Source organism: Chaetomium globosum, genomic scaffold (genome assembly GCF_000143365.1).
Source record: "Chaetomium globosum CBS 148.51 scaffold_1 genomic scaffold, whole genome shotgun sequence".
In the NCBI taxonomy this organism is placed as follows: Eukaryota; Fungi; Ascomycota; class Sordariomycetes; order Sordariales; family Chaetomiaceae; genus Chaetomium; species Chaetomium globosum.
The window spans coordinates 1,194,278-1,212,477 of record NT_165976.1 but is presented as its reverse complement, the minus strand read 5'-3'; the positions used below and the strand labels follow the sequence as shown (position 1 = coordinate 1,212,477).

The following is an 18,200-nucleotide window of genomic DNA, read 5'->3' as shown; positions in this document are numbered from 1 at the left end:
CCGACGATAGCGACGACTTTGACGGCGCCAAGCTCGAGTTCATGGGCCTGCGTCTTGCCAACAACGCCTCGGACGGCGCCATGCGCCGCGCCATCGCCGTTGCCTTCGTCCGCCGCGCCGCCGAGCTGCTCACCCCGGAGCACGGCGCCCTCGAGCCCACCAAGGCCGCCAGCGAGGCCCTCACCGCCAAGAACGGCGCCGTCAAGTTTGTCAGGGAGGTCGGCGTGGGCGGGGAGGGCGTCGCCCAGCAGGCCGAGTTCGCCCTCGCCCTGCAGAAGGCGCTCACCGCGGTCAAGGGCCTGGAGCCCGGTAGGTCCGGCGCTCTGCTGGCCGCGCTGCTGCAGCAGCTGTATAGCCTGGACGTGCTTGAGGAGGAGGGCATTCTGGCGTGGTGGGCGGATAAGCGGGCCGCGGAGAATGAGGGGCTGGATGCCCTGAGGCAGAAGTGCCGGGTGTTGGTGGAGTGGTTGGAGAATGCGGATGAGGAGGAGAGTAGCGAGGAGGAGGATGATGAAGATGAAAGTGACTGAGTTGTGTGTTGTGGTGGTGGCGGTGGGGGGTAGCTAAAGATGTTATGGTAGTTCTGGTTTGCCAAATCGGTTGATGCCATGTGGTTCGGCAGAGACGGTTCCGGGAGGGTTTTGAGCCCCATTGTATGCTTGCTAGTCGGTAGAAGGGATGAAAAACAAAAAACAAGTGTTGTTGGGTCAGATCATATTTCGTATTTCACACATTCCGATGCTGTTCTCTCTTGAGGCATCCGGACGAGCTCACATGTGGAATCATATTGTTCATCTCAACGGCGAAGTACTGCCAGCTAGGTGGTGAGGAGGATGTATAGAATATGCTTGCAGGCGATGAGTGCAGGACTTCACTTCTATCTCACTCACCCTTGGGGTTCGTCATCATGGCTGGTGCGCTTGGTTCTGACACCAAGAGGCGTACAGCGTGGCCTGGGACAAGGGAAAGCCAGGTGCATGGCCTGCTCGTTATGCCCAGGAATTCTATACGTAACCGTGACCGTGGCGTGGGTCTCTTCTCGCTATTCACTCCTCAAAGTTGTAGGTATCGTCCAGTTGCTTCCGGACTAGTCTTTGAAGAGGACTTGCTCGTGGTTTCCGTCTGAGGGGGTTGTAACGGCTTGATGTGACGTATAATTCCTGTCAACGAATCTTTGATTAAGGGGCCAATAAATGGTTGGACCAGTTCGATTACTTACTCTACTCAAGGTTGAAGGACCAACAGGAGGGATGTAAGATAGGGTAAGTAGCATTTTGTAGGTGAATGTTCTTTACATTTACTGAGGAGATTTAACAGGGCCGCAGTGGTTGGATCAGGGAGTATTTTCGGCTGATACATCCATCGGAGGGTGGGTGCTTATCTATCACAGGAGCCCTTGCACTGACAGTGATGCTAACAAAAATAATACTTGCGATCAAGATAAGAGTTGGTCACAGTATTGAGCTCGATAACAGAAAATAAACAACCAAAAACTAGCGTCTCGGAATGAGGAGTTGTAATGAAGGGGAACTGAATGCATCGGCAAAAAGGGCAAAAAGGGGCAAAAGAGAATCGACAACTACAAGATTCGAACTTGTGAGGGCGAACCCAACAGATACCGTGAACGTTGAAAATTCAAGTCTGTCGCCTTAACCACTCGGCCAAGTTGTCTGATTACGTGATTACGAGAGGGGCAATGGAATCGTGACTCATGAGAGGTTCGCTGTTGGTGGTCGGCCGCCTTGAGTGAAGAGGATCTTGCAGCGAGGGGGTGGCGAGGCGGCATTGTGGCGGTGTAAAATCGTGGCTTGATAGGGGAGAGTTCCAACAGACATGTTTGGGGCTTGTGGGAACTGGATTCGATATTCTTGACCCGCTTGATCGGGGTTGCAATTTCTAAGTTCTCGTGCCCTCCCGCGTTGTTTCGAAAGCGAGGAAAAAACAGAACTCAGCCTTGCAAACCGGAATTGGGCTTATATTTGCCGGGTCGATAGGGCAGGCTTGGAGTGGCTTTGGCTTCCTTTTCGGCGAAGGAGGGCGAAGCGGACTACCTGCCCTGGATTTGGCCACGGACGCACGTCGTTTCTCAGACAGGACGCGGGGCATCTAGGCTTTGAAGGTATGGTATGAGATGAAATGGAGTTTGAGATTCCCAGGTTGTCGAGTCTCCGGAGATCGGAACTGGACAACCACCCGAACCCGCGCCTCAGGGCTTGCTTTCTGGGCGAGCCGCAGTGGTAATGATCCTCCTCTGCTCTTCAGGGGAAAATAGCGCAGTCCCCTGCTTCAGCGCGCTCACGATGATTGTGAGGGAATCGTTCTTGAAGTCGTCGGCGGCGCGCACCTTGTCGAGATCCTCAGCGAACTCTTGCGTGGCGCGCTGAAGGTAGTACCATGTGAAGTCGGACGCGATTTCTTGATCGGATTTCTGCGGAGGCGCCATTGTATGAGGATTTTGAGCTTGAGGTTTGTGCCGAGGATAACGGGTGTTATATCGGCGATTGTTGATGTCGTCTCGTGCTAACGCAGTTTAAAAGTCGAGTTCCAATTTTGAGTTTGAGATGGGAATAGGCCAGTGAGAGACAGACCCACATTTCTGCAGGCGGTCGCGCTGGCATTTGCCCCCAGGGTTAGGCTTCCTGAGGCTCCCACGTGGCTCCTCCTCCCTTCCGGTAACTCTCGACAAAAAATGACGGGCGGCGGGCCCCATGACACGTTCTTCCAGAGTTTCTAAAACTGGGAACGAACTTGGCTCACAAAGCATCATTCAAATGTTAGATTTGGCGGCCATGGTCAGCCGGGTCGTTGATGCCCCGTGGATGCGGGTCCAGAGGTTTGGACGAAATCCATGCCGGGCAACTCACCTGACACCTCGTCGTGGGTTGATGATGGAGTTCGTCGCAAACGGTAGCTGGGCAACATCCAACCCGAGCAGTACGACAGCTCGACAGATAATTTGATTGCACCTCGCGATCAAGTCACATCGACAATTCCCCTTTTGTTACAGCGAACGCCAGTTCATTGGATGCGTCAAGGTCTCCACCACGATTGACTGTGCATCGTATCGAACGGCAAAATGCGATTGGTCAGCCCTGTGGCTGGGGCGCGGCTGGTCGATGAGACCCACAGACACTGATCGCGAAATACGATTGGAGTCGAGGTTCTGGGAGACAAGTTATAAGTCATGGACGTGTGCTCGAAGATGGTATTCTCGTCAGAGATGGTAGACTTTCTCTTCTGTTTTGGTGTGCTCAACAATACTGCACTCTCCAGGCTACCCGACTAACAGCCATAATCACCACCACGAGACAAGAACCGATATCAGGGCCTCGGTCCACCCCGCCACCGCCAAGATGGAGACGGGAGAATATGGTAAGGGTCATCTCGTCTAAAGTTGTGCTGGATGATAGACTAACATAAACCAGTCCAGGGTAGCGTTTACTTCTACGCCCCTAACAAAGGAGCGCCGGTGTTCTTCGCCGTGGCCTTTGCGATGTCAGGGGCTCTACACACTTACAACTGCATGTAAGTGACATGGACTCACTACTTGATATGCAGAGTACGCGCAAGACACTAACATTAGCTAGACACTACAAGAGCTGGCGTCTAACCGGCCTCTATGTCTTTTGCGCCCTGCTCTTCACCGTGGGCTTCATCATCCGTGAGGCGGGCGCCTTCGACTACGGGGACCTGATCAAGTACATCGTCAGCACCTGTCTGATCTACGCAGCACCGTACGCACCCCCTCCCCCTTACCTTCAACCCCCATGACACCACTCTAACCCACTTCTTCCCCATCCAGACCCCTCCTCGAACTCGCAAACTACAACGTCCTCGGCCGCATCCTCTACTACGCACCTTACCACTCACCCATCCACCCCGGCCGAGTCATCTCAACCTTCGCCTTCATCTCCATCGTCATCGAAATCCTCAACGGCAACGGCGTCGCCTACAGCGTCAACCAATCCCTGACCCCCGCCCAGCAAGACATGGGCCGGGCGCTCCTCAAAGCCGCCCTGGTCATGCAACTCGGCGTCCTCTTCCTCTTCACCCTCCTCGCGGGCACCTTCCACCGGCGCTGCGTGCGCGCGGGACTGCGCAACCCCAACCTCCTCAACGCGCTCTACACGCTCTACGCGTCCACCTTCCTGCTCGCGGTGCGCACCGTCTTCCGCGTGGGCCGAGTACTGGACCATCTCGCAGCACGACTTCTGGCGCCCCGGCGGCATCGACCCGGACACGCTCAGCCCGGCGATCCGCTACGAGTGGTTCTTTTGGGTGTTTGAGGCCACGCTGATGCTGCTGAACCATGTGCTGATGAACGTGCGCCATCCGAGGAAGTACCTGCCCCAGAGCACCAAGACCTATCTCGCGCTGGATGGCGTGACCGAGGTCAAGGGGCCCGGGTATAAGGATGGGCGGCCGTTTGTGGTCACGCTGCTTGATCCGTTTGACCTGTGGGGGCTGGTGAAGGGGCGGGATAAGGAGACGAGGTTTTGGGAGGTTGGGGAGGGGAAGGTGGTGAGGGATGGGGAGGCACAGGTGTGAGTGGTTGGGGGGGTGTGTTGTTTGTTTGGGCTGGGAAAGGAGGTGGGGGATGGTTTCTTTTGTCCTGGTTTGTTTGGTCGGTATTGTTTGGCTAGATTGGATCTTGGGAGTTTGGGCGAGGAGGGCTTTTTGAGGGATACCCTGATACATACATTGGTTAGTTAAGGCAGTTAGAGTTTTGGTTTACCTAATGAATTAATGAATCCCTTCGCGAACATGGTCGGGCAAGGGTGTATCGTATTTCAACGACCGAGACCGAGAAGAAGACAAACGTGTCTGGCAATCCATTGCTGGTTAGTTATTTTTGGGACCCAAGGGTGCAAGGCTTCCTGTAGTGTATAAACTAGTGTAGTGTTTGTCTGCAAGGTTCCTAGTGGATAGAGCCAAAAGCATCTATCCCTACAGCGGATCGGCCGACAGACGCAGTCTTCGCGATTCTTTGTTTTGGAATCCCGGTGCCTGGCGCGCGTGGGTGATGGAAGCGTCCATGGAAGGAATGGAAGGCTTCCAGACTAAAATGTTTAAAGTTTGGAGAGAATCCGCAATGGTGGCTGATGCCCAATCCCCTCCCTGCCTGGACTGGGGTGGTGGCTTGGGAGAGGCCGGGTCCCGCATCCGCCGATCTCTTTTGCATCCTTCGGGGAGATCCGACAAATGCGAGGGTCTTGTTGCGAATTCTTCGAGAGCTTCTTGTGGGTTCTTCTCACCTCTCTTTTTTTGCTTGGCCCCCCACCTTGAGGATTCAGCAGGATCATTGACACGATGCCAGCTGGACAAAAAGCTTGAGGATGATGAGCGGTGAGCCAGGTTCTCGGTAGTTGTATTCGTAGTTCTTGTCAACTTCGTGTTCTTGCAGTTGATTCCGGTCCCGAGGCCATTCCTTCGGCCGGTTTGATTTCGCCTGCCACTTCGAGTTAATGCGCGTCAAAGTCGCGTTGGCGGACGTCGGCGCATGTTTTGAACAATCCTCCCCAGATCAAAAGCCTTTAGCGGCTTGAACTGCTGAGGACATGTTTGAGTATGCAATGCCTGGTACCTACAGGCAGGCATACGAGACCAGCTCAAAGAAAAGTTGAATCCGAGACATTGAGAGAGGCAGCGAGGCTACAGCAATAGCAAACCTGGTCTGGCGGCTGTGTCCATATTCATGTGGGTGAAACATCAGCCCTGCCTGTAAGGACTAGGCGACGGTTTTCAATTCTTGACCTCCTGTGCCTCTTTCGGGAGGAGCATACCGAGCAATGACCCGACCAGGTCATCTGATAACTGGCGGATAACTAGTAGGCCCCGTTAGCCTGGGCAACAGCGCAGCTACACTACATCAGCCCGGCCCGGGTGCCCGATAAAAACATATGGTTGAAGGACATGTCAACTTTTTATTTTGAAAAGGCCGATAGAGGTAGACCGTAGAGCTCTGGATAAACGCGGTCCTAGGTGCATGTTATATCCACCAAGGGGCGTACCAAAAGCGGCTGGCGAACTGCATCCCACATGACCCAGCAGTCTGATATAGCCGTAAATTAACCCATGGCCTATCCCCACGGAATCACAAAGCTCACCAGCCTGGTCTGAACTTTTCTTGTTTGAGCCTGAAGCTTTTCCAATTGCAAGGACGACAAGGGCCGCAAGTGGCACGGCAAACAAAGTAATCGGCCACGTGCGGACCCCGCTCTTCGAGAAGAAGCAGCATCCCCGTCTCGACCAACCACACAAGAGGCCGAGGAAGCACTCCGTTGGCGCTGAGTTGCTGCCCATCACTCATCCTAGCTTCCAGCGCAGTCCCACTGCGACGACAATTCTTGACGACGCGGTGCGCGTCGCTCCTTCGCGCGTCACTCCCCACAGTTTGACACCAAGAATAGGCTCCGGAAATGAATCGTGGCACTGGCCAAACTCTGACCTCGAAGGCATTCGGCGTGCAAAAAAGAAAGTCACGAATTCTTTCGTTTCGGCGCTTCGGTGGTTCGGTGCCGAGTTTCTCATGACAACTCACACTCATTCATCTGGAGCCTAACTGTTCCGCTCCACAGCTCGCATTACATGGATCCTTTTTTGTCGCTTTTCCATTGTCGTCCGAACTGATTGTTGGTGGGAGCGGCGGTCAGTTGGGGCAGTCAGGCGTTCATTGTGGTGGCAGCACTGCCTCGAGGATTAGCTTCCTCCAGGCCCGCCGAAGCCCCCCAACCGGGCCCGAGAAGGGAAGCCGAGCTTGCCGTCGCCGAGGACCTCGCCTTCACGGGGAAAGCCGAAGCTTCAATTGAGGCCGGCCTTGTAAAAGCTCGCATGCTTGAGAAATCTGAAATGAGCCATCATAGGCTCGCTCGCTGTCAAAACTCCACCGGCTGTTGGGTTGCATGTTGCATCATGCTTCTCGCAGAAACATGGGAGAGCGGAATGCAGCCGATCCCCGGCCCCCTGCAGTGCTGTTCGCGCAGGGACTTTTGCCCCTTCTGCATTTGGCTTACGGCTGCCCAACTCAGCGGTCCGGCGGGAAGAGGTGGGAGATTAGCTAATTGCACAAGGGGACCGACATCGCCAGGCTGCCGCTTTTTCACCAAAACCAAAATAATCCCCGCCCGGCGGCAGTGCACCCACCGCAGCACCCACAAGCATCCATCCACCCCTGCAGTGGTCTTGTTCCTTTTCTTGTCACTCACCCCACCCCTCGGGGCTCGTAGCACCCCTGATGACCCGCGTTCGACCAAGACCTTAAACATCAGATTGGCCCCCCCCCTTCAAGGTTCGCCTCTCCCCAAGAGCGGGCATGGGCAGAATTGCCGACAATTTGATTCGAGAGAGAGCGGCTCTGCTCTGCTCAGCTCATCCGACCACCACCATCAATCAGCAACAAGAATCCGGTTTCGTATCTTGCCACTCGTCCGTTTAGTTATAAGTCGTATACCAAAGACGGTCCACCCAGGGTTTCACTCGTGCAGCTGCTCGGTACTCAGTAAGAAAGAAAGGATGACGGCGCCCACCATGGATCACCACCCGATTCGAGCACAGACTCAACCCCAACCACGGAGCGAACGATGGGCTCCCGAGATCTACGTCCATTTGGAGTTCAGGGTCTCATGGGGCGGCAAGAAACAACAGCAACAGCCCCCAAAGAACCACCAGATCACCTTTAGGTCCCGCGGTCCACGGGAAAGGTCCCCTGCTTTCCCGCGTCAAGTGCCCGCACCCAACACCAACTACCTCGCCGCCATCCACAACTTTGACCAGAGACAAGCCAGAGCCCGCGAGAACCGCCAGAACAACCCGCACAGGCATCACCAGATGCAGGAGTACTACCAGGGGGAACAACCACGGGAACTGCACCTGCAACAGCAACAGCAACGGCAACAGCCTCGGCAACCACGGCAACAACCACGACAACAGCCACGCACACATCTTGAAGTACCAGTCATCCAGGAACCAGAGCGGCCAACGAGGGCGGATACCCGCTCCTCATCCCATGAGCGAGGCCGCTCTGCCCCGCCTCCCATCGGCGAGAACCCGTGGGACGTAAACATCCCCCACCTCCAGGCAAGGAATTCAGAGATGCCCCCTTCCGAACGCAATCCCGCAGAAATCAGGCGGAAACCATTGCCCGCACCCCCGTCACAGTTCCGCCTCGGCGACGGAGGCCAACCATGGTCAACATGGTCTCTACCAGACGGCTACGACCCAGACACGCACCCCAAAGACGAGGAAGACTACGGCGACTACGACACGTACGAATCCATCCCCGTCATCTCGGAGCCCGGCGACCGCAACTCAACCACCTACGCCACGAACCCCACCATGGTCTCTACCTTCTCGCCCGAGCCCGCCTTCGTCGCGGCCGAGCCTACCATCACCATCTCACCGGAACCCTCCTCCTCGTCCGCCCCCGTGCGCGACGTCGAAACCGGCCGGGCCAAGGAGCTTGGCGCGCTCTCGGCGGCCATGATGACGGTGGACAACGGCTTCGAGACTCAGTGGTGGAACCAGGGCCGGCGCGACACCGTCTTCAGCAACAACAGCGCCACCGACGACCCCACCACCCCCGACGAGAGCCCCATCCACCGCTGGTCCTCCACGGCGGCCATGTCCTCCACCGCCCACCCTGTCGAGGCCCGCCTCCCGGCTGGTGTTGTCTCCCCGCTGACCGATGCCGCCTTCAGCCCGGCTCAGGTGCCGGCTTCGCTGTTGCAGCGCACGCTGTCGACGCGGTCGGAGGAGCTTTGGTTTCGTGAGAGGGGTCACTAGTGGCTGGGGGAGAACTTGGTTCTTGGCTGTGCTTTTTTATGGTTTGGGGGTCTACGTTTACGGGTGGCGTTGGGGGAAAAGTCCTGGGGGTTTTGAGGTTAACGACGTTTATGAGAGAAGCGATGGCGGGTGTACGAATATCGCGATTTTCTAAAGCATCTCAGCGGGTTTGGTTTGGTATTTTGAGCGCTTTTTTTGGAGTTGGGTATCTCGGGCGGCCCAGTGGTGGATATTCCCAAAAAGCTTTACAATGTTTTTTTTTTACTAACTATTGTCTTTTCCGTATTTTCTTCGCACCCTGCTTTCAGGGCGCGTTGGAGGGCGTCTCTCACCAGCGCCTAATCTAATCAATGAGAGCAACTTCTGCTGCTATGCTTGCATGTCCCACATCATCTCCTCCGTGCCTTGGAATACGAAAACATGTTTGCTCCCTCCACGCGCTGAGATTTTGTTATTTCATGCTTATTCCGGCGTTGGTTGCCACCGTTTACGAGGCGTTTTCCTAAACCGGATCGAGAAAATCAGGCAGCGAGGATCGAGCTCGCCCCTGGCCCGGCCTGCTATGCGGCCGCACTCAGCTTGAGATGAGCAATGCTGCGGCTTCAAGCACTTGCCATGCCAGCCCCTGAATTCCAGAACCTGCCAGCAAATCTACCATTTCGGAATATTTCACATCAAGGTTGGCATGGTATGTACGAAGTACTTCGTACCCTCGTTCCCGACACTGCCGATACTAGAAGCACCCCCTGAACTGAAGGGGTTTTTCAGAACCGCTCCCCCCTGTGATACACACTAACTAGCCTGAGGTGCCGGTTCGGTGTGGGGAGTGGTACTCGGCCCGGCCTCGGCGTGTGTGGATCAGGCTGCTGCTGATGATGATGGTTGATGATGAATGATGCTGCTTATGGCAGGGCGCAAGAAATACGCTGCGAAGTGGCGCTAGGGGAGATGTGGAGGGGGGCGCGCGTATTGGTGCTACATTACATCGTACGTCGTACATACATACCTTGGGAGGTCTCGACTGCCTTAAAGGGTTGCTGCTGCCGGAACTACCGCCTCAGCCAGCCGGAGGGGATGGGGCTTCATCCTCGGCACTTGCTAGCCGCTGCGCGTGGTAAGTCCTGTTTCGAGTTCCTGGCGTGGGCGTTGGCGCACATGGCTGGGATCCATTCTCATCCCGTCCCCTCGCCGTTTGGGGATCGGGGCGGTAAGGCTGTTTGAGTAGTTGGTCTGGCCAGTAATCGTTGTCGCTTTCACCCATTTCCACGTTACTCCAGTCCCGGGTTGATACCCCGTGCGTGCTGTGCCCTATCCCGTTCACTGGGAGGGGGTGGCTGAGGGCCGTCTCCCCAGGCCAGAACGTACCAGCGCCAGCAGCAGCAGCAGCAGTTCATCAACTAGAGCACACTGAAGTGACTGGACCGTCTCACCACCGCCTCGGGCCATGCGGGCGTTCAAAGGACCACTTCCTCTGCTGCTGCGGGGGGTCGGTTCAGCAGCCGCAGACGACACGACACCTACCAGATATGGATGTATCTTCATCCCCCTCCTCCCCCATTCAAGCACGGGCTGAACACACAAAGAGAGGGAGAATGCTCCATCAATTCCGGTCCATGCACCATCACCACATGCTCCCTCCCAGGCACTTCCCGCGGGGCTGAGAAGCCAACCCCGAACGGCGCCAACCGGCTCAATCTCCGTCGCTGTAGGCTCCCATATTCGAGACAGCAGCAGTTAGGTAGATAGTTATCGGAAGCGGAGCGCCGCAGACGGGACCAGATTCCGACATGATGGGTGGTGGGGGCCGTTTTCCCTCCCAGGCGCTGTTCTTGTTTCTTCTCATTATACGACCTGCCATTTGCCATGCCATACCACCCCCTTGGAGGCTTGGGTAGTGTTCGTGGCAGCACTACCTCGGCGTTCCAGGTGTCTGTCGTAGCCGCTTACCCACGCAGGCGAGCGGCATCGTGGGAGATTTACAGCTGAAGGGGTAGCATGTGCTAGGCAGCGAGAAGCCGTGCCCTGCTTGGATGTGTAGGACAGTGTAGGGAGCGGCTCGTTGGGGGCAAGTCTTGGTGGAGATGGGGTGGGTTGTGGTTGTAGTTTCTGTTGTGACGGGATGAGAGAAAGTGGGGAGCCGTTGGGTTGTTGTACACTTGGCTGTTGATCACCCAAACTGCCCTGTCCGGGGGCGGCGAGTTGGTGGATCGGTGATGGGAGTAATGCCTTTCTTAGGCAGTATGTACACCGCCGGCGGCTTGCGGGTGGGCATTCACTGACCGCTTGAACTCTAATTCCGTTACCTAACACCAGAGGCTACACAAGACGGTGTGGTTTCTTTCACAAGTTACTACAATGGGAGGGTGGTACATTCAGAGGAGGCCAAAGACTGGATCAGGGGTTTGTGTATCTCCAGCCGTCCCAAGCCGGGTGCTGTCGAGATCCCTCTCAGCCAACGCCGCTTGCAGTTCATCCATCGCCAAGCAGGAAGCATCTGATCGAAGAGGCCCGGCTCCCCCACGGCGTTTCGAGGCCGGGACTCCGCACCCGTTGTACGTCCATACTCCGGGGTTGGAAAACCCAGATCGGACCTAGATATGGATAACATCGGACGGGTGGAGGTGATGGTTGGTTGGATGCCTTAACAGATCTCCGCATCCCTCGGAAGCAGATGTGCCACTTAGCAGGCGACGGGGGGCCGTCGGTCGACAAAATGGTCGAGCCCCGGTGGCCATCCGGGATCCTTCCAATCTTGCTGGCGGCTGTTTGCGGGCGTTGTTGGTCTTGTCCCACCTTTCCGCGGTGGTAATAACCAAGTCCGGCTGGTGGGCGCAGTGGAAACTTGGTGTTACAGCGGCGTGGCTTGTAAGTGATCGTGATCGGGCCGGAGAGTGAGAGATTGTGGATGTTCCTGCAGATCATGACGGGAGTGTAACGTTGTTTGCTGTTGGATATGTTTCGAAACGGGTTTCGCTGTCAGCTCGACCACATCCAACAGATTGATCAATGGCAAGGCACTCGGGAAGTCATGTTTTGAGAGCCGGGAAACACGGAAGTCATCATTCAGCCTCCTCCCCCGTGTACCTGCAGGACGGGGTTTTTCCTTTCTCAGCCGATGTAGCATCACACGCAGTGCTTCAAGCCACTAGAGGTTTCAGCGCGTCGAGGCCCAGTCCTCGACGACGGGCCGGAGACGGATAGCTAGGGTTTGACAGAAGATTTCGCAGACAGGCGGGACCGGGCCCGTTCCCGCCAGATCTTGGGTCCACTCGAATGCTGTGTTGGTTGTCACTGTGTGTTGTGTAGTGTGGTAATGGAAGTCATGGATGGACCCTCCAAGACCAGGCAACAACTTACAGGCCCTGAGGATTGGGAGACGGAGTCTGCCGGCTGGGCCCTCACCCCCGTCTGGTTAAGGGGGGGAAACAAGCGAGCCGCTTCGGGTCTTGGGGATGATAGCCTCGCTTGGGGACAAAGCAAGCCCAGCTTCAGTGTCCCAGGCTCGTGGCTGGCTGGTCCAGAACGAGCTACGCATTCCTGCGCGTGCCGTAACGAGTGTATGTACATACCCCGTCCCATGCCGCAGCAGGCCGTCGGCGTGTCGACCACGAGGGGGTGCTCCATGAGCCGCTGAACACCACCATACCACCCAGCCCCTATCACAAACCTTCTGCCGGCAGGTAGCATGGCCTCCTGACAAAGCCTAGCTTGCCCGTCGCGTTGTGATCACGTCACAAGCGTGCATGCTGCATTCCACACTCCCCTTTGGGCGTTGGAAGATGAGGTAGGATTTAAGCTCAGCAAGAATTCTGCTGCCTGGCTGCAAGCACCCCTGTTAGACATCCAATCATCACTGGCGTAGGATTCTGGATTTTGCCAACGCCAATGCCCACCGATGCGATTGATGGATCTGATTGCTGGTATCCAATAAGGGAGGCAGAGGAGAGAGTGTTTGTCTCTTTGAGGTTCGTCAGCGGAAGGTTGGACAGAGAAGGGCGCATGGAACGGCAGACATACACAATACGATGGATATCGAGATAGGCGAGCTGAGCTGAAGAAGTTCCTCATAACAAACTGCTGCTAAAGGAAGGCTTTCCCCAAAAAGAAACATCCTGTACACTCCATAACTATGTACATCCATAACCCCCTACCTTGTTGACATACCCCGTCATCCCCAGCCGCCGGTGTCAAGCAAAGAAAAGCAAGCAAGCGCGCGCGCGCAGTGAGTTTGATTCCAAAGTTCCCACCCCCAAGTCCGACATCCCATTGAGGCTTAGCCACTCAACCTCCCCCGCGGCAACCATCTCCGCCCCCGGTCAGTGTGTGTTTCAAGACATCTCCCCATCCCCCTGTCTTGTGTCTTCCCGAACCGGCGGGTCTCGCCAACACCGACACAAAACCTCCGTCCCTTGTTCAAACGACAAACACCACTAGTTAGTTAACTACCGCGTTTCTTCGCGTCACCGAGCGGGTTGTGTCCAATGGAAGGCTGGCAAGGGTAGGTAAGGAAGGTGAGGATACCTGGCGGCCCTAGCGTTGCCCTCTTCGAGCGCTGCCCTCTTCGAGGCTTTCTCCGGAATGAACTCCAGGGGTCGTTAGTGGAGTTGGGCTTGGGGGTCATCCCTCGGCCTTGGGACCTGGCAACAGTGAATTATCCTATTCCGGACGCATTGATGGATGATGTCAGCGCAGAAAGAAATAATACGCCCCGCGAGGATGGGAGATACGCTTATCAAGCCGCGGGGCACATCAGACGTTTGTTGGGGCCGGACGAGGAAGCCAAGATGAGAAACGCACAAAAAACAGTCATGTCTGCACAAAACGAAGGGTCTCAGCGCGTTGACAATCCTCATCTCATTTGATGTTTTCGTATCTCATCATGGGTATAATCGACACACAGTGCCAAACTTTCCTTCCCAAGCCTGGCCTGACTGATATTTTCCCCGAGTTTGGGACCTCGGCCCTTGATGTGTGTGTCCCCCCAGGTCCAGCCGCCCAGTTGCCCGTACGCCAATCTAGATGTCCCCATAGATGACCCAAGAGATGACCCGATAAATATCCTGATAAATGTCCCGGCATATGTCCCGCGCCGAACAACCGTACCATACCATCGTACAGAAGAGTATCCGAACCTTGTTGAAGAGAGGAAATAAAGTGGTATACTGGAAGGGAGATGCCATGGCTCCCAGGACATGACAGCCGGCCAGCCAACGGTCTGTGAGAAAGAAAAAGAAGAAGAAAAGGCCAGCCTGCTGCCAGTAAGTGAATGATCCTGGCAAAAAGGAAACATCCGCGTCCAGCAGCGCAGGATAAGAAAGTGACACCACGCCGTTACTCCTCTTGAATAGATACCATCCCCAGGCTGTTGCCACCACTGCCGCTACTGCCACTACTGCCACTGCCGCCGTTGCTGCCGTTGCCGCCTCCCTCACCGAAACTGCCAACGCTGGGGGAATCGGTTGACACCTCCCTTCGCAAAGGTGACCCCGCCGCGGGGGATGCTGTGCTTGCGGTGCTGCTGCTTCCTCGCTTGTTGTTGGCGTTGGCGTCGTTGTTGCCGCGGGAGGTGTTCCTAGGCGTGACCTTGCCCATCTTGTTCTTTTCGTTAGTAACCATGACTAGTAGGAGAGTTAAGGCGAGGGGGGGAAATTACTTGTTTCGCCCAGCGCAGCCCACAAGAATTGCACAGGTCCCTATTCCCGCTCGGCCCTCTCCTCCACTCAGGGGTATCCCGCGTGTGACAGTTCCTGCACTCCTCCCCTTTCCCTCCCTTACCGTGCCCAGTGCCGCCGCCCTTTCTCCGCTTCCGCTTCTTCTTGTTGTTCATTAGCTGCGTGAGCTCCTCCGCCAGCAGCCTATTGACCTTCTCCATCTGCCTGAGCTCGTATTGCCAGGACGTGCATCGCGTCGTCTTGAGCTCGGGAAACACGTCCCCCTCAACATCATCCTCATCCGATGAGTCCGGGTGCGATCCCGCCATTATCGGCGCCGCTGGGGAACCGAGGACCACACCCGTCATCGCATCCTCGCCGCCATTACCACCACCGCCACCCATCATCATAATCCCGCTGGGACCCCCCTTACCCCCAGCAATCACCCTCCCAGCCCCCTTCAAGATCCTCGTCTGCGCCATCAAAAAGCTTGATGTTCGGCTCTCTGCGGAAGAGCCCGTGCCGCATCCGGGGTAGAAGGTCGTCTCTGCGGCAACCAGCTGGCCCCTCTTATGAAGGATATCGTGCTTGAGGGTGGCGGCGGCGCCCTTCCTAGCCTTCTCGATGGTGCGCCCAAACTCGCTGCGCGATTCCTTGCGCAGGAGCTCCTGCATGCTGGTGCCCTGGAGGTCGCGCGGCGCGAGGTCGAGCAGCGACTTGGCGCTGGACGAGACAAAGAGGAACATGCCCGACGCGGAGATCTTGGACCAGATCTCGCTGTCGCCGCCCAGGCCGACGGCCGAGTGCAGGGCGACGTCGCGGCGGTGGAGCGAGAAGACGGGCCGCTTGCGGCCGGTGAGGATGATGTACTTCCGCGCCTTGGCCTGCGGCTCGCAAAAGAGCGTGCCGTGGCACTCGAACCAGGTGTAGCCCAAGTGCTTGCGGCGGATGCGGAAGGCGATGTTGACGGACAGGTTTTGCTGCGCGTCCTTGAGTTCGCGCGTGACGGGGACAATGTCGGAGGGGTGGCAGATGGACGAGAGGGAGGTTCCGACTAGCTCGGAGGGTTCGTACTCGAGCGTCTTTTTGCAAGCCGGCGAAAGGTAGAGGAAGAGTCCCTTGAGAGAAAGCACGTGAATCACGTCGTCGGCGTTTTCAAGGAGCATCTTGTCCCAGGACTGTCTTTGCCAATCCGAGGGAGTAGCCTTGGGCCTGTATTGTTGAATGAGGGAGGACACGTCGTCAACGCCGAGGGTCTGGCCGCTTTCCGGCTCCCACTGGGTCGTGTTCGGGGGCGCCCAATTGTATTGCCCGATGTCGTTGTGTAAGTAATTAACAACTTGCACCCCGCCAGCTTCCTGGCCGGAGATGGCTTGGGGACACTCAACCAAGTCAATCTGAAAGCCGATGCAGTACTTGATCTCGTCAGTTTCCCAGGGGATAGGGATCATGGTCAGCAAGTTCAAGAACGGCTTGCCCCCTTTGCGGTAGTTGATCAGGCTCTGCTGTATCTCTTTTCCTTCGGCGACGGCATTCTTGAGCTTGAAGACGGCGTCATTCGCCACGAACTCGCGTCTTGATCCTGCTTCGACAACACCGCTCGGGCTTTGCAGAAAGCGGCAGTTCTTGCCAACGATCTCGTGCCGGTTGTACCCGGTGAGGTTCTGGAAATTGTCCGACACGTAAATGATGGGGCAGTCGTTGAGCGTCACGTCCGTCACGACAAAGGCGCACGAGAAGTCGACAGCACCGATCTCGACCGTGGGGTTCTTCCTGTTCGCGACGTAGGCCAAGGCTCGAACCATGTCAAATCCACTTTTTGAGTAGATGTCCTTCTTGGGATTGCGTGTTCCGACGCCGGCAGGGCGAGCCGGACCGGAGTTAGTTCGTGCGGTCGAAGCTGGCGTCACGGGAACGTTCGGCTGACCGGCACTCGAGTGGGACATGGTCCGAGAAGTGCCTGATGCCGGCGAGTGGAACGATGCGGGGACCGATGGCGAGATCGATGCCTCGCGCGGTTCGGGGTATGGCGCGTTGGGTTGGGGCTGACGCATTTGTGGAGCTGTCAGGAGGTTAGAGTTCTCCTGGGGAACGGACGTGGCGTCGAACGTCTCACCGGTTCCATGCAACATGGAACCGTCTCCCCCCAACGCGAACCCGGCGATCGAGTTCGCACCAGGCGCGTCGATAATGGTATCATCCATGCCCATGTCCATGGCAAAGTTTGGATTAACGCCGCCGAGATTGCTGGACGGAAAAGGAGCGTTTAGGCCGGACGGGTCGAAGAAGCCTATAGAAGCTGGATCCGCGCCCATTGACCCCATGTCCAGATCCGGGAAGAGGGGGTCTAACCTCATCGTAGCCGGGGAGACCGTGCCAAACCCTGGCTGGCTAGACATCCCAATGAGGCCCGGCTGCGGGAATTGACCAGAGGTATTCGGCAAGGTCGCACTGTCAGGATAGACATAGGAGAACCCCGGGATACTACCGGCGGCGTTGGTGAAATCCATCATCGATAGGCGACGGTCAACCTCCGGCGGCGATAGCTGGCTCGGAAACGGATGCGGGACGCTCCGCCTCCGTTGTAACTCCCGATTATTCTGGTTGATGATGTCGTCCAGCGACTCGCCTTCAGGCATGGGCAAGTCTTCCATGGTCGTCGATAGAGGACTCGTTAGGTCCAGATCTCCCATGTTCCCCGTACCAGCCATCACATTTTGGCCGTGGTTTTGATCCTGTTGCCCATTCTGTTGCATCGCCAGCCGCCGCTGGGTTTCTTCTGGCGTCAGCGAGGAGGAGGAATAAAAGTTGTTATTCATCACGGCGTCATTGGCCGCCTTCGTTCGAGGAGCGTTCAAGACAGCTAGTGGTCACGTATCAGCAAAGGAAAGGATTTAGGTAACCATCGTTGTAACGAGGAAAAAGTTGACTTGTTGCTTTTGTGTTTTTGATGTTTGTGGTGGAATGGCTCGCATCGGTAGGTCATTGGGAAATGGGCGAGAACAGCCGGTGCAAAAATGCCGGGGCACGGCTTTCTGCCAGCTATCGATGGCTAGATCGGGCGATCGAGAACCTGAATTGCATTCGCCTGAGCAGACGGGTTCTTTTGGCTGTGTGTGCGGGTCTCTGGCATCCAAAGCTTGGCCCCGATTGGAGCCGGAGCTATTGCCACGAGAGAAAGAAACGGGGCATCTCAAAAAGTGTGGCTCGAGGGGTGGCTTCGACTTGGGCGTGCTCGGCTGCTCTGGGGTTGCACCACATGCACAGTAACTAACTATCGGGATGCGTGGGCGAAACTTAGGTAATTATGGCGAAGTGCGATAACGGCGGATGGCCAACATGGGAATGTGACCAAACCTCAACCGATTTTACTTTTTTCCCATCCAGCAACGGGCATGGCACTTGCTTGGGAGCCTGGGTGCTGGGATTGGAGCGGGGCACCTTCCCAACATCTTCCCAGTCATCAGAGCGGGATGCGCAAGATCGTCATGGCTTGGCTGCCTGGCCCATTCCCATGACACGAACCGAACGACCCAGTTGTTTGGGAAATCACCGCGTTTCTTGTTCCGAGGTGCCGGGCCGTGGGGTACTACTGCATGCCTACGTACTCTTGCGAGGAGATCGCCACCTGAAAGTGGTGGCGACGATGGAAGAAACGACCGTGACGACGCAGCAACTCGGATCGGCATGAGCCTTTTCTCTCGAGCGGGGCAACGGTTATTCGGTGGGGATCTAGGCCTTTGTGTAGACCGTGAGGGTGTCCGTAGC

At 56.5% G+C, this 18,200-nt stretch overlaps 6 protein-coding genes and 1 non-coding gene across 7 annotated transcripts in view; 3 read left to right on the top strand and 4 right to left on the bottom strand.

The window, feature by feature from the left end:
• CHGG_00397 (uncharacterized protein) overlaps positions 1 to 530 on the top strand; it is a gene marked incomplete at both ends in the record, with an annotated part of 2,371 nt that extends 1,841 nt beyond the window's left edge. The window contains one exon of the mRNA XM_001219617.1: positions 11 to 530. Coding sequence (XP_001219618.1) covers positions 11 to 530 — 520 coding nt within the window. The remainder of the gene's footprint in view (positions 1 to 10) is intronic.
• Positions 531 to 1,573: 1,043 nt separating this feature from the next.
• On the bottom strand, positions 1,574 to 1,671 carry CHGG_11132. The gene has a single exon. It is a non-coding gene; the product is annotated as a tRNA-Ser (tRNA).
• A 535-nt stretch (positions 1,672 to 2,206) lies between these two features.
• Positions 2,207 to 2,443, bottom strand: CHGG_00396 (uncharacterized protein; the record flags this gene model as incomplete). The annotated part of the gene is made up of 1 exon (XM_001219616.1): positions 2,207 to 2,443. The coding sequence occupies one exon, from the start codon at positions 2,441 to 2,443 to the stop codon at positions 2,207 to 2,209; it is 237 nt and encodes a 78-aa protein (XP_001219617.1).
• A 910-nt stretch (positions 2,444 to 3,353) lies between these two features.
• Positions 3,354 to 4,548, top strand: CHGG_00395 (uncharacterized protein; the record flags this gene model as incomplete). The annotated part of the gene is made up of 5 exons (XM_001219615.1): positions 3,354 to 3,372; positions 3,426 to 3,525; positions 3,588 to 3,734; positions 3,803 to 4,184; positions 4,288 to 4,548. 5 exons carry the CDS (start codon positions 3,354 to 3,356, stop codon positions 4,546 to 4,548), a joined length of 909 nt encoding a protein of 302 aa, XP_001219616.1.
• A 2,979-nt stretch (positions 4,549 to 7,527) lies between these two features.
• Positions 7,528 to 8,781, top strand: CHGG_00394 (uncharacterized protein; the record flags this gene model as incomplete). Its single annotated transcript, XM_001219614.1, has 1 exon — positions 7,528 to 8,781. One exon carries the CDS (start codon positions 7,528 to 7,530, stop codon positions 8,779 to 8,781), a length of 1,254 nt encoding a protein of 417 aa, XP_001219615.1.
• Positions 8,782 to 11,935: 3,154 nt separating this feature from the next.
• CHGG_00393 (uncharacterized protein) lies at positions 11,936 to 12,468 on the bottom strand (the record flags this gene model as incomplete). The annotated part of the gene is made up of 3 exons (XM_001219613.1): positions 11,936 to 12,072; positions 12,139 to 12,189; positions 12,351 to 12,468. The coding sequence occupies 3 exons, from the start codon at positions 12,466 to 12,468 to the stop codon at positions 11,936 to 11,938; spliced, it is 306 nt and encodes a 101-aa protein (XP_001219614.1).
• A 1,644-nt stretch (positions 12,469 to 14,112) lies between these two features.
• CHGG_00392 (uncharacterized protein) lies at positions 14,113 to 17,251 on the bottom strand (the record flags this gene model as incomplete). The annotated part of the gene is made up of 2 exons (XM_001219612.1): positions 14,113 to 14,399; positions 14,557 to 17,251. 2 exons carry the CDS (start codon positions 17,249 to 17,251, stop codon positions 14,113 to 14,115), a joined length of 2,982 nt encoding a protein of 993 aa, XP_001219613.1.
• Between the last annotated feature and the right edge of the window lie 949 nt (positions 17,252 to 18,200).